Below are 14,895 nucleotides of genomic sequence, written 5' to 3' on the forward strand. Positions count from 1 at the left end.
ATCTATCTAAATAACTTATCTCTTAAGTAATAACTAACATATATGATTACATAGAAGCCTTTTATGGAAATAGATTGTTAATTGGATATGAAAATATATTAGAAGACTTGCACCAGCGATTTTCATAACGCATTGTGTCTTAAAAATTTTATTGTTATTTGAACGATTTATTTATCGGTTATATCTAATAAAAATGTCTTATATACATGAAATTATGCCTTAAATTATTTGGCTTCTAAATAATGTTTCGTAATTTTTCGTTGAATAAATATTCCTCTCGGATTTTTTTAGACATAATACTAGATTTCGTTTTCTTCAAATATATATTAATTTGTGGATTTTATTTTAAAAATAAATTTTAATTAGTCAAAAATATCAAAAAGAGAAGTTTGAACTTATACAGAAAACATAAAATAATCGTATTTATTTTATAAAAGATTTTTTTTTCTATTAACTAGTGTTAATTAAAAATTTGAATGTGTATTTTGATTATTTTCCTTTTGAAATTTGAATTCAATCTCTAATTTTTACATTTTTTCATGCACTCGTGCATTTTTTTCATACTGATGAGTAATAGGAAATTATACAAAAAATGGTTAAAAATTAAATATTTCAAAACTGGAAGGATTCCTCTTCCCCCAATGATATTTTATAAAATATGCTTGATAGCTCAAAATAAATAGTTTTTGAAATTACGTTGAGAAAAACATTGATAAAAGGAACTAACAATAAGTTTCCTTTTCACATTAAGAATAGCATTTTATTCAATTTTTTTCATATTTGTAGATGATAAATAAAAGGTACGTAAGCGAATTATAATCGAATTTAAAGTATGTAAATGAATATAGGATTTAGATTCTATATTGCTTTTGTCTTCTTTAAATATATTTTACAGCAAAAATTATGAACTAAGAAAATTTTTGATTTTATAATATTATTCCATGGAAAAATCTTTTGGAAATATTTCTTTTTTAATATCTTTTAACGTTATGTCAAAAATTACATAAGAATGAGAGAAAAAGAGATTTAATTCAAATTCCACCAAAACATTATCAAGAAATTCCGTAAAATGTCAGTTTAAGAATTGTTTAGTAAGAAAGAATGAATTTCCAAATTATTTACGGAAATTATTTGAATTAAAGCTCAAACAAAATTTAATGAATTGCTCGTTTCACAAAAAAGAAGCCCGAATTCCATTCAAAATTTATTTATATTAAAGGAAGAAACGAAATAAAATTTAAGGTTTAAGCAATTATGCCCAAATAAGTTTCGTTGAATATTTCTGAATTTCAGTTTTCTTTATTGGTATAAAAAGTTGGAAATCGTCTGCACACTCTTTATTTTGAAAGATTACTTTTGAAATTATTCATTGATATTTTTCCGGTTAAAAATTGTTTTATTTACCAGCAGCAAAATTTCATCGATATAATGATTAGTCGTGCGTTGTTATTAAATTGATAGTAATATTTTTTTTCTATTGTTTCCTTACTAAGAATCTTAAATCCCTCTTCAAGAATAAACATTAAAATTTTGTGTAATTAAATCTTTAGATCAAATGAACAAAACAATATGTCTTCATTTAATATTATCGATTGCGTGAATCTAATCGATTCTAGTTGCTTTTCTAATCATTTTAAACTTGAATGCTATTATTTTATATAATTGAAGTATAATTTTCCCTAAAATTGTCACTTCTATTTTTTATGTAAATTATTTACTATGTAAATTTTTAATGGCAACATTCTTACTATTTACTACTTTCACATTTGATCTTAATTGTTTGATATAATTCAAATGTCTTCCTGTCAAATGTAAATTTGATATAATTCAAAATTCCTCCAAAATTTTCTTTATATCTTATCCTCCGTATAAAAATAATTTATAATGTTAACTTTTGTTGGTTTTGAAAATTTATACATGTATAAATAAAAAACAGCAACATTTTAGTTCAGGAAATGCATGTCTACATTAGCTAAATTAAGTAGTTTAGCTAGGTAGATATTTTCAAGAATTAAAATACTCTTTGAATTATTATCTTTTGTATTTACTTACAGAAATATTCTCTGAAATAAATACATCTCTTCAGTAATGAAAAGGTTTAAGTTTACTTGTCCCATACGCATTCATTTTCAGAAAAAAAAACTCACTAAGGCAGAATAGAATGAGTAACTTGAAAACAAACGGAAGACTTTGAGAATGTGTTCTTCGTGTTGATATTCATTCAAGGCCGTTTTAGGATGCAGCGTTCTTTGCCAATGCCACGCAAGCAAGACAAAATTAAGTCTTCCACTTATTCTTTTTTCTTACTATAAATTGGGGAAGTGAAGACAACTCAATTAATGTTAAAAAAAATGTGACATACCTGCTAAGCCTTATGAGTTCAAGAGCCAACAGTAATTAAAAGCATAATTTAGTAGAACTATGTGATAAAATAAGCATCTTCCAAAAGGAAAAGTCAATGAAAGGTTGAAAGTGTCACTTCTTTTTAAAACTTTTTGTCAGAAGGTTAATTAATTACTAAAATTCACTTTTTAAAAATGTTATAAAGAAATTTTAAAATGGCAGTCGATTGAAGATTGTGTGGAAAAGCACAAATAGGATAATTTTGGGTTTCTAAACATATACATATTGGCATGTTTTCTAAAAACGCTTAAGACACCCGTATGCAGTTATTATTTTTTTTAATCTGGATATAAACATTTTGAAAGATTTGTTGATTTTTCTTATATTAAAATTTCTTGCTCACTTTAAATGATTATTTTACCATTCTGTTGCAAAACACAATTTTTTTGAAAGAAAAAGGAACGAACTATCAAATTTTTCATAGTCATATTGTTTTAATTATCGTTTGTATAAAATATTTCACCCAAAATGCATAGATGCTGATATTAATTATAATTTTTTATTTGAAAAAAAAACCCCCAATAATTTAAGAAAATATAATAATTATTTAGTTATCCCATGACCAATTATCAGAATTTATTGCTTCTGAAAAAGTTTTGATAATAAAATAATTTTAGCATTTATTTTTTAATATTTTTGATCTCCAAAGATTTTTCTTTTGCATGGGGCCTCTTTATAAAAACAGCCGGCCATGGCTGTATCGTTCAGCTATTTTTCGTCCAACAAATTTGCAATTTCTGTTGCATTTTCGGTAATTTTGTAGTTATTATAAATATAAAAATATAGAATATATTTATAATTTTTTTTACCGTTCGTTGAATTAAAAGATCTTATAGACCACTTTTTGTTTATCAATGTCATATATCGTGTAATATTTTTAACCTATTATGATTGACCGATTATCGATTATAAGCGAAGAGATTTACAGTTTGGATATCATGTTCACACACTAAACTGAAATTATTTGGCTCGTAACGCTTTTGAATAACATTTTTACATCTATCCGTATTGATAAATTAGCAGGCAGTCAACCTCTTGACATATGTGGTTCAAAATATGATCCACTTCTGCGTTTCTAGAATTGAAATCGCATGTTTATTTTCATCCATCATTGCAGTTTTAAGTCATCATTTTCACATGCATACGAACAATTATGCAGATGCTTCTTTTGACGGATTTCGTTCAAATTTTGATACAAATGTACAATCGTGGAAAAAAAACAAGCAATCCACTTTTAGTTCACCATCATTCGTTCAATATGGAAACTAAAAAGGTCATTTTAAGTGAAAAACGTGTGTTAAAAGATTTTGCGGCTAAAGTTTTTATAAGAGATTACTTGCATATACAAAATTTTTTCTTCAATTGGCATAAATAGATTCCATATGCGAAAGTTATTAGGAATATAAATTTTGGTTAAAATGTCATGTACTTCCGGATATATTTAGCAGTTTTTTGTTAAGAGATCATTTTCACATTTTTAAGCTCGACATTTCCCCCTGGATAACTGCAAAAATATTTTTATTTTTGTGGTAATAAAATAAAATTATAATCTTCATGTTATAATTGGTTGCAACTTGATGCAACACAAAGTGTTGTTATGGTGAAACTTTCTGGAACAAATTTGATTATTTCTTGCAAAAAGTATTCAGTATCATTATAAATCGTTTTTTTTTCTTCTAAATTGCAGTTGAATTTGAATCTTCATCATGTTGAAAGCACCTAAATTTAAAACCATAAGTTTTGTTTGCATGGGCTAAAGAAATAAAATAAAATATCTTTTATTCCTTTAAAGATATGCTAATAACAGAGCTAAGATTAACAGTTTACTAAAAAAGGATAAATTTACGTTTATCCTTTTGTCACTTTATTTCTGCATTCCTTTATTATGGAATAATTTTTCTATTATCATTTTTAATAACCATTTATTAATGGACCTATGAAATGCTATACTACTTCATTTTTCAAGCATATAAATGAAGTGGTATTGCATTTCATCCTCTTTTAAATGCAAATCTGTTGTCATCTATGGTTTATCGGCTATTTATTGCTCGTTTTGAATGCGAAAGATTCGCAATATGAAACCACTTATATATGGTATATATATATATATATATATATATATATATATATATATATATATATATATATAATACAAAAATGGAATATGCCTCCGAATGCTATTTATTTATGCCATAAACCCTTTATTTCCTTTTATCACAGTGTTTTTCCCTATCTTTTCACTTATTAAAATCAGTGATTGATCCTATATTTTATTGCTTCAGATATGAATATAAAATTATTCCATAGTTCATGACTTGAAAAAATGATCTACTTAATAAGGAAAAATTTATATAAGAATTTTTTTAATAGAGCATAAAAAATGAATTCATGAGATTAATATGAAAAAACCTTCATCAAATATTCACCATTGGAATAATAAAAATAATGAATAAGGATTAAAATTGAAAAGAATATATATATGCATAATTTACCGAAAACAAATTTATTCTTAAAAAATTTATGAAAAAATACGTGCTTAGTTTTTACCATTTTAGGTCTTAAAATTCTTCTTTTAAGAACTTGCACTTTAATTCGGAGAAAAATTATGTGAAAAATAATGATTGCCCATTTGAATGAAAGCAAGCAAATCATAATTAAAATAACTTAAAATTTAGTTAGAAACACTTTGCTTTTCTGCAACCAACATACATTTGAAAAGACAATAACTTAAAAATGAATCATATTTAAGTTATTGCCATGAATGTCATTTAAGTTATTATCATATACGAAATTTTTCTTAAATTATTTTGTAATGAAACATTTTCGAACATCTCATAAAGACTTCTAACAAAATCACTTTTTCTGAGAAATTTTTTCATTTCCATATTCAAATGAAATTGACAAAAAAAAAAAAAAAAAAATATCATCAACTAACTATATTAACCAGAGTAATGAGAATTAGATTGGAGTTTAATATTTTAAAATTAAAATATTTGGTCTGCTTCTGTGTACCACTCGAAATGTAAAGAAATACGCAATTTTGTATAAAAACTAATAATCGGACTTTTTTTTTTAATATTTCATAATCATTAAAATTATTATAAATTGCTCGATTTCGTTTGAGTACGTTGTCAATATAAAATTTATTTTGCATAATCTAACGATGTTTTGATATTTGAAATTAATTCCTTTTGTGACTGCATATATAATGTTAATTACAATTCATGCTGATTTATTTTTACATATTTGAGAGTTTTACAAAAAATCTTGAGTATATGAAACAAATATCAAAACAGATATTATTCTTTATGGTGTTCTTTATGTTTACAATCTATAATAATAATATAGATAAATGTGTGTGTGTATATGTGTTGGCGCTCTACATCTGGAGCGTTTGACCTACAACGACTAGATTTGACACATGTATACTTTGGAGAATGGGAACGTACACCTCGGAGTGATTTTTTTTGAAATTTTAATTTAATTTGAAATTTTAATAGTTTATAAAAATGTTTTGAATTTCAAACCGTTTTCATTGCTTCACCAGCAATCTGATTGCGTGTACGATGTGAGTGTACGATGAACAATGCCAGAAAAAAAAAGCTAAGAAGATTGCATTTTTTTGGCGATAATACAATTCTGGTACATCGTCCCTATAATCAAATTTCATTCTTCTTGCTAGTTTTGTTTTTAAGTTATCGCATTCTTGTCAAATCACAAAATATAATTACCAAAATCGTTTTTTCTTCAGACTCTAAGAGATTTAAAATGTGATGATCCATCACATTCTCAAAATTGAATTTTTTTTCGATTATAAAGCTCTTTGTTTACCTATTTATTACGTGTACAAGAATTTCCAAATCGCAAAAGATTTTCCACATGGAATTTTGATTGCATTGTTATTATCTGCGCCTCTTTCACAGAATTGTTATTAATAATTGCTTTTTATCTTCCTTTTCAGCGCCTTATACAAAAGCCGTCTAAAGACATGCATCTTCCTGCACTTCCTCTTGTTTTTCGTCATGTTAGCCAAGCTATCCGAAGACGTCCTCGACAGAATGGACATTTTCATTTTGGAATTGGAAGAGCTCTTCATCCCTAAGCCGCTTCCCTTCGAATACCTGTGGACGGCGAGCATCATCTTTGCCATCCTAGGCCTGAGGGCCTTGTCTCGCAACAGACTATCCTCCTTGAGGAACTACGCAGCAGGCACCTTCGTTGTCGGCATCTGTCCATTGCTCTGTGCCGCCGTATGGTTTTACCCTGATGTCGCAGAATATGCCGAGAAAAAGCAAGAGGCCCAGGTGGAAAAATGGCAAGGAATACCCGTTGGAGTGTTGTGGTACTTCTTCATTACAGTAGCTCTTCAAGTGCATTTCTATTCTATTTTTTTCGCATTCAAATTGATCAAGATATGGCGGGTCAAACTTAAAAGAGTTTGATTACATACACGTACTACACTCTCAGACACAGTTGGCGACTTTTAATAAGGTGATTTTTTTGTCTGTTCAGATCTGCCCATTCTCTTGACGTAAAAGCTGATCTGTAAGAAATGAAGCTTAGGGAGATGGCCAAGTTGTGTTGTAATTTATGACCTTACCTTCCTTGTGATAAACCTAAAATCTATGATGCTCCTGAAGTTCCAAAAGAATTAAGATGTTCCCTGAATACACCATCCATCTTTGTCCCCGAAGATTGTATCCGATATTATATGATGAATGCGTCCAAATACAAAAGAAGAATTCGACAGTGGGAAATCTTACGGAAACTTGGATTTTTGATGCACATATTTTGATGAAATTTCGTTGGGCGTATTAGGCATTGTTTTTATTCTCTTTCAATATGTTTTTACAAATCAAAACATAAACTTAGCAATCACTATTTATAAAAAACAAAGAGATAATAAAGAATTTCACATATTTCCATTTGATACTGTTACTTAAATTTTCAGCAAGTTCCGATATTTACTTTATATTTAAATTTTCAGCTATATTTGAAATGGTCCCTTTTTATTTAAAATTATTTATTTTAATATAGATAGAGTTATTACACGTGACCGTTTTTTTAAAAGAGGCCTATCAAACGAACGATTTCGATTCCGATTCGATTGATTAATCGAGTAATCCGATTTATTGGACATTTTTTTGCTACTCCTTCCATTCAAATGAGCTTCAAGATCAGGGGAAGAGATTCTAAGCACCAGCTTAGAACTAAAAGCAGACGATAATATCTGCGAGCTGTCGTTGAATGAAAATATGTTGTGTGAATAATTTTTGTTTGTCCGTAGTTAAACTTACATCAAGCTTCGTTTATTCGAGGTCGTTTGGATTAGAATCATTGTCAAAAACTTATTATTTTATTTAGACAACCATTAAAATGCTCTGTTTTAAATAAGGGGCACTTATCTAACGTCATTGTCAAACTTTCTCAGATAGATATTATGCCAAAGAGCTTTCAATTAATTTATTAACAATTTTATCCGATGTGAAAGGCATTATTAGACTCGTATAATGATGAGTTAAAGACGAAGTGTCTCTTTTCATTTTTAGAATATTAAGTTTCTTAGAATATAATGAGTTGATTGGAAATTACTTCTTATTTATAATCGTTATAAACCATTTGTCAAAATGTAATTCATAGCTTTGTTATTTTTTTCATTTGTGAACAATGTTTTGAAATATATTTGTGAACAATATTCACTCATTGCTGTTGCAGAAAAAAAGCTCTTGAGATTTTGATAGGAAGGTTTTTATTGTGTAAACTGTGACTTGTGTTCATTAATTATTATTTGATCCATTTTTGACCAGTTAAAGTTTGATGACTTCTATGCACTATTTGTTTGCGTGGCCTATATTTTGCTGATTATTTCATTTTGTTTTGATATTTTATGTTCCTTTACCATTTCAGAGAAAAAGGCTTTAAAATTAGCTTTGTTTTTATGTGACACGAAGTTAGTTTTACGAATTCCATATTATTTAAAAAAGCATCTACTCTTATTTTTTTTATTAATTGTTAAAATTATATTATTTATTTTGCCCAACTTTAAAAAATAGAATTCTTTGAAAATTGTGACAAATTCTCAATATACTTTGCAAAAATGTATTTTTCTAATTGTTATTTATTAAAGAAACACATATCTATATACAAAAGTTTTGTGATCTTTTTTTTAAACAGAGTTCATTGTACTATTTCTTGGGTACATTAAAACAAGAATGCATAAAAGGGTTATCAATAGATTTTCATATGCATATTCTATTGAAATGAGTCAGTTCAAGACATTTAATTCCAAATTATTTTTGAAAAACCAAACAAATGAGATCATTTCCTAAAGAAAATGCATTTAAGAATTTATGTGAGAAGGTTAAAAATTTCAGAAATTGAAAAGAAATTAATGGAATTATTAAAGAAATTATTAAATTCAAAACGCTAAAGTTTGAAAAAGTAGAGTTACAAATAAGCAAAGAAAGAAAAACGACCTAATTGATATCTGAAATCATTCCATTTAATATTTAATTTTAAACACCTTTTTTTTAAGTCTGTTAAATAGATTAATTCGCCCTCTCTACATATATCAATGTCCTTTTGAGCAAGTGTCCACCAGAATCCAAATCATACGAAGTCTAATTAACCAACATAACTACGTATAATTTAATTAGTTGCAAACATAATTAAATATGTTGAGACATACTGCATGTTGTTTTGCGCTGTGACCACACTTTCCTCACACACCACACTTTCCTCTCTTCTTTCATGACATGCAAAAGATTCGGAAATGAAAATGGCGCAGTTCATTTGATGTGTGGTAAGTGAGCATGATTGGTTTTTACCAATACGTTTTTATATACATTCTACATCAAATATTCAAAAGTTATAAGATTTCTACTAAGTAGTTAGGATTTCTTTTACTTTAATGACATTAACAATTTCTTTTTACAATGAAAAGATTTTAGCATATGAAATAAGAGTTCCCTATTTTTAAATTACTCGTATTTTCAACATTTTCAGTTATTAATAACATTAATTTTAAATTCTATCCGAACTTTAATTTAGATTTAAGATTTTAATCAATGGGTAGTCTAAATTTCACTGGAAAATTTACTTTACACAAAACTAAAGAATATGCCCTGCAATAGAATTAAAAAAATTTTTTTGCTGTGTGATATAGTTTGATTTGTTTTACTGTACTGAATGCTTCTAGTAAATAAGCATTATATGCAGATGTTTAATTGGTTCTGGAAATATGAGAGAAAATGAACCAGACAAATCTTCTATGAACTCCAAAATCATACAATCCATAAAAGATGGCTATATAATTTAGACTAAAGATGAGAAGATCAATCAATAATTATAGAAACTGAAACTTTGATCGTAGAACATGAGTATTGATTAATATTTCAGATAGTTTTACATAAATTATTTAAGGAATGATCAAAAAATATATTGTCAAAAACTGTATTAACTTTTATTAAAATAAAGAAAAAGTTAATACTAAAATAATGTGATAATGTATTAATTATCTTTTGCTTTATCTATGTATTATCCATGTTGCCATGAAGAAATTGGCAGAGAAATTCCAATGCGAAAAAATTATTCTCTTAAGCATACACTCCATTTTGTAATTTGCAAATGAAAATAAACTTCCTACATTACTATTAAATATTTGCAAACGATTGCAGACAAATAAATCCGAATTATTTCAAAATGCTGGCAAAATTCTTAACAATTATAAGAATAGTTTCTTCGAAGCGATTTCTGACAAATGAATGATTTAAAAGAAATGACTATTCATTTTGATATCAGTGTTGTTACTTAGAAACGGTTATTTTTAAATGCAATTTCAAATCATTTATATTTCGAATGCGAGTATGTAGCGAAAACTTACAAGAGCTTGAAAAGAAGAAAGAATGGATTTCAAAACGATGTTTTTAAAATATGACATCTGTTCTTCTAGAACGAATTCTATTATTAGATGAATTTTTCATCATAATATTGAAAGCAATCACTGGTACATGTCCCGTATGCATCTCGCGGCTTTATTGTTATGATGAATGAAAGAGGCGAAATGTTAAAAGATGTTCCATGAATCACCAGTTGTTTCGCAACCACCTGCCTTTTGGCGATGTCTTTTCAGGTGCAGACTGTGGAAAGTGTTGACAAATGCTGGGTTTGTTCCAAAGTACTTGGATGCAAACGATTCAAACTGTTCAGTGTTGCAAAATATGAATTGGGAACATTAATTCTCTAAGATTTTAAATGAATAGGCGCATTTCAGTTTGGGGAGAGGAAATTTCGGAATCTAAACTGAAATTAATTATATACCCTTGATGGTTTTCTGTGCTTTGCATATCATATGCCTTCGAATGAAAAGTTTTAAATCATAGAATAGGTTTATCTCGATTCTCTATATAGCAACTAAACTGTGCTAGTGAGAGAAGAGACGGGTAAGTCCACGTACCTAAAAAAGTTTTGTAATAATAAATTTAATAACAATTTTTCACTTACCAATCTTCAATATTCAAGTCAGAGTAATTCTCCTTTTTCAACCATCATTTTTCTAAAAAGTTTATTTGTGCAGTTATTACCATTTATGGCGGGTAATTCCATGCAATAACTGTGAGAATAACGAGTTTGTCGATTTGAGCTGAAATTTTGCGAAGTAACAGTCTGAGTAGTAGGTGTAAAAGCACTATTACTTATGAACCCTATAAACATAAATGAAAATATTAATCATTATTGCGAATATTTTACTGAAATAATGAGCATTATCAAACGAATTTAAATTAATACAATTCATATAACTTTCATAATTGCAACAAACTTTATTAAATCCACCAGTGCAATTTCAGTACCTAAATTCGTTACCTCCTTTGTAATTTCTTTAGCACTGAAACTAAGGAAATTATAAAGATGGTCATAGTGGTTTGATATACAAATCTCTATGACATTATTTACGATTTTCCAAGATTCTAAGGCGGGAAAAGGGCTGTTTTGACCTTTTTGGTCCCAATATTTTAGCAATCATTTGCATTGTTGTTATTAGATTCCTCCTAAATTGTAGATTCTATTTTTTATTAACCTGTACTTTTCAAAAATTACTTGTACTTTTTAAAGTAATTTTTGAATTCTCCCTTGTTTAAATCAGTGACATAGTTTATGCTTGTAGGTTTGGACTTTTTAAAACTACATGAAATCTCTTTAACCGCGCCTTAGAATCTGCTGCATGTAATTACCTTATACAGAATTTGTTTATTCAGTAGGTATGTTTTCAATAAAAATTCACTAAATTTCTCTGAAATAGCCTATTCCAGAGAAAAATGTGGAATTACACTATTTGTAGCTGGGAGTTATTTTTATTGCTTACAAAAAGATATTTTCCTTAAAAAAGCTAGAGGTGTTAAATTATAAGAAAAGCTTCAATTTCCTTCAATGTCCGAAAATGCTCTAATAAAAAAGAAAAATTAGAAAGTGAAGAAATTTATTCTAAAACATATCGCTTCTACCTTGTAGGCAGGTGATCAAAAATAATTCCCGCGCTTTTTGTTGCCAAAAACAGCTGTTCGCGGAATTACTCACCGTGCACAAGATAAAATAAAAATAATAAAAATAAAAATGTTAAAATAAAAATCGTTCTGTTTACCCCACTTCGTATCTGTCACCCATTTTTGACCTCAAACAATACTTTGTTACAATTTAACAAATTCATAAGAAAAAAATGCGATTCTACAAACAAATACTGAACAGCTAAATTCAGAGGGATAGACTGAATATAATGCTCATTTCAATTTTCAGTTGACAGAAAGGATATAAAAGTCAAGATATAATATTCTATTTGAATTAAAAAAACTGTTTTTTCTTAATCTTTGAATTACATCAGTTTTAAATGGATTTTTCTAAACACTTCACCGTGAAATAGAAAATGATACAATTCTTAATTTTTTTATTTTACAGAACACAAAAAATAAAACATTTTTTTTTCTTTTTCACTTTTAAGGAATCCATCCTGCTAAAAATTTTCAATACGCCTTTAAATTTAAATATATAGTTTCACCGAAACTTTTAACTTCCATGAATTTAATGTAGAAAAACAGAATTTTCATTTAAACTGAGCTAAGAATTCAATAGCGTAAGTCAGTTTCACCGAAGAAATTCGGATATCCTTTGCTTACCAAATGAAAAAAAAAAGGATTCCGATATTAAGATTTGAACAACTTGAATGTTGTGTAAACTGATATTTGGAGAAAGAAAAGAAATGCAGTTATACCAACAACAACATAAATTACTGTTATAAGCTTACAAATAAAATGAGCCTTTTTTAGCTATTTCTTTATCTAAGCTACCTTACAACTCACTCTAATGATAAATAATGAGTTAATGCTTACATTATTGTCATGTCGCCGCTAACAATTGTTTTTAGGACAACTTATTTAATGATTTATTTGAAAAGAATTATATGGAAGCGAAAGCTTTTTTTCCACCAATGTTTCACGCATTCCTTAAGTATGAATTTTAAGTATTAAATTCTTTCTTTTTTTATATATAAAATTTAATTTTATATAAAAAATTTTTAAATGCACTAAAATGAAGGAATTTTTAGTAAAACTGTTGTTATTTTTTATCATGAAGTTTCTTAGTAAAGAATTATATTCTAGTTCCATGATGATTTTTTAAAATAAACTCAAATCAAACCCCATACATTTGCATATTAATTCTATCATACTTTGAAATACAACTCTATATTAAAAAAGTATAGAACTTTTCTGCCATACTTTTGAAGTAAAATTCTATGTTAAAAAGATAATGAATTTTTAATAAATATTTTAAATTATTTTGGTATTCAGATTGCAAAAAAAAAAATGAATTTAAAATTTGATTACAAGATCATAATTTACATCCATTTTTATCCATGAATTAATAAAAAAGGAAGATTTTTAAAATAAACCGCCATACTGAGGATAAAGAAAGGCATTTCATTTTACTTACAGTATAGTTTATTTCTGGATATTGCTTTACATTTTTATTACACCAAGAGTGTAACTTTAAATTTTCTAAAATAAAAAAAGTATTCTAAATAAAATTCTTAAAGTAAAATATTAATGCATAATCACTTAAATGTTTTACAATAAATGAATAGAAAAGATAGAGGCAATTTTAAAACCGAATGAAAAAGAAAATTTGAAAATATTCACTTTTGAATTCAGGATCAGAATTTTAGCTCAGAATCACAGATAAAAGAAAATTTTCTACACTAAATTTAACAATTAAATTTAATCAAATCAAATAAATAATTTAAAAAGTCATACATACTAAAATTTAAAATTATCCTTCGTTTATACAAGCATAACTTACATTCTACAGACAAACTTTTAAATTATCGTTTGCTTGAAAGTTGCGAGTAAGATTATCGTTTGCTTGAAAATCATTGAATCATAATTACTACTTCAGAAAAAGAAACTTATTTAATATTATAAAAAATATTTTATTTTACTATTGAATTAAAAAGGAAAACGATTTTATGGTATAAAGATGCAAATATTTATGTAATATTTGCATTTAATGCATTTCTATTTGTTAGCATTGTATTGGATTTTTTATGATAAAAAAAAACGTTTTAACTACTTAAATTATTACAAGCTTACCAATTAATTTTTATTAACAGGTATTAATTAGGTAAGTGCTCTTCTTTCATATTATCTTACTAAATAAATAGTGAAAAGCGCAAAAGTCTATGTTTTAAAACACTACTAAAGATTCGATTATTTTTTTCATCGTAATCGTGTGATGAAAATAGTTTGTAGATATTGCAGAATTTGAAAAGTTAAATAAGAGGAATTTTTTCCATTGGTTTTTGAAAAATGCTGTCACATGAATTGAAATGTAAGAGGATTCATAAATTCCATATATTTGCTCTTTTTCCCGATTTATAATTTTTTAATGAAATTATTTTTTCATTACTTGAAGAATGCTATTTAGGTTACAAGCAGTTAATATTGAAATTATGATTTATTGGGTATTTGAATGATAACATTTTAATAATTTTGAATAAAAAGGTGTTTTTGACTGTATAATTAAAAAATAAGACAAAGGCATTTGCACTCTTTTAGGTTTGGTCAAAAAGTAACAAATCGGTTTCACATTTTTCACTATTATTTCATTTCAAATTTCATATTTTTATGATGTACTGTCAAAAAACAGTAATTATATCGATCTATAAATCTTTAACAAATCTCCATTAAACAAAAATTAATTTATACTTTGAAAAGTTATTTCATTGTGTGATAGAATTAATTGTCCAAAGCTGATTGATCATAAAAATTATTATATTTTATTTATAATAGTATCAGATTGAAATATTTATATTAGCAAACAAATAAAATCTCATAAAATTTCCATAAATTGCTCATCTAAATTTCTCTAATTTGTCATAAAAAGCTATATTGAGTTCGAAGACTAAAAATCATAAATAAATCAGACCAATAAAAACATCTGAGAATC

General features: G+C 26.8%; 1 protein-coding gene across 1 annotated transcript in view; it reads left to right on the plus strand.

Moving 5' to 3' along the window:
- LOC129985106 (protein jagunal-like) overlaps nucleotides 1-8,462 on the plus strand; it is a 30,008-nt gene extending 21,546 nt beyond the window's left edge. Inside the window, exon 2 of the mRNA XM_056095017.1 lies at nucleotides 6,365-8,462. Coding sequence (XP_055950992.1) covers nucleotides 6,365-6,845 — 481 coding nt within the window. The 3' untranslated portion in view covers nucleotides 6,846-8,462. The remainder of the gene's footprint in view (nucleotides 1-6,364) is intronic.
- Nucleotides 8,463-14,895: the final 6,433 nt, after the last annotated feature.

Source organism: Argiope bruennichi, chromosome 9 (genome assembly GCF_947563725.1).
Source record: "Argiope bruennichi chromosome 9, qqArgBrue1.1, whole genome shotgun sequence".
NCBI classification, from domain to species: Eukaryota; Metazoa; Arthropoda; class Arachnida; order Araneae; family Araneidae; genus Argiope; species Argiope bruennichi.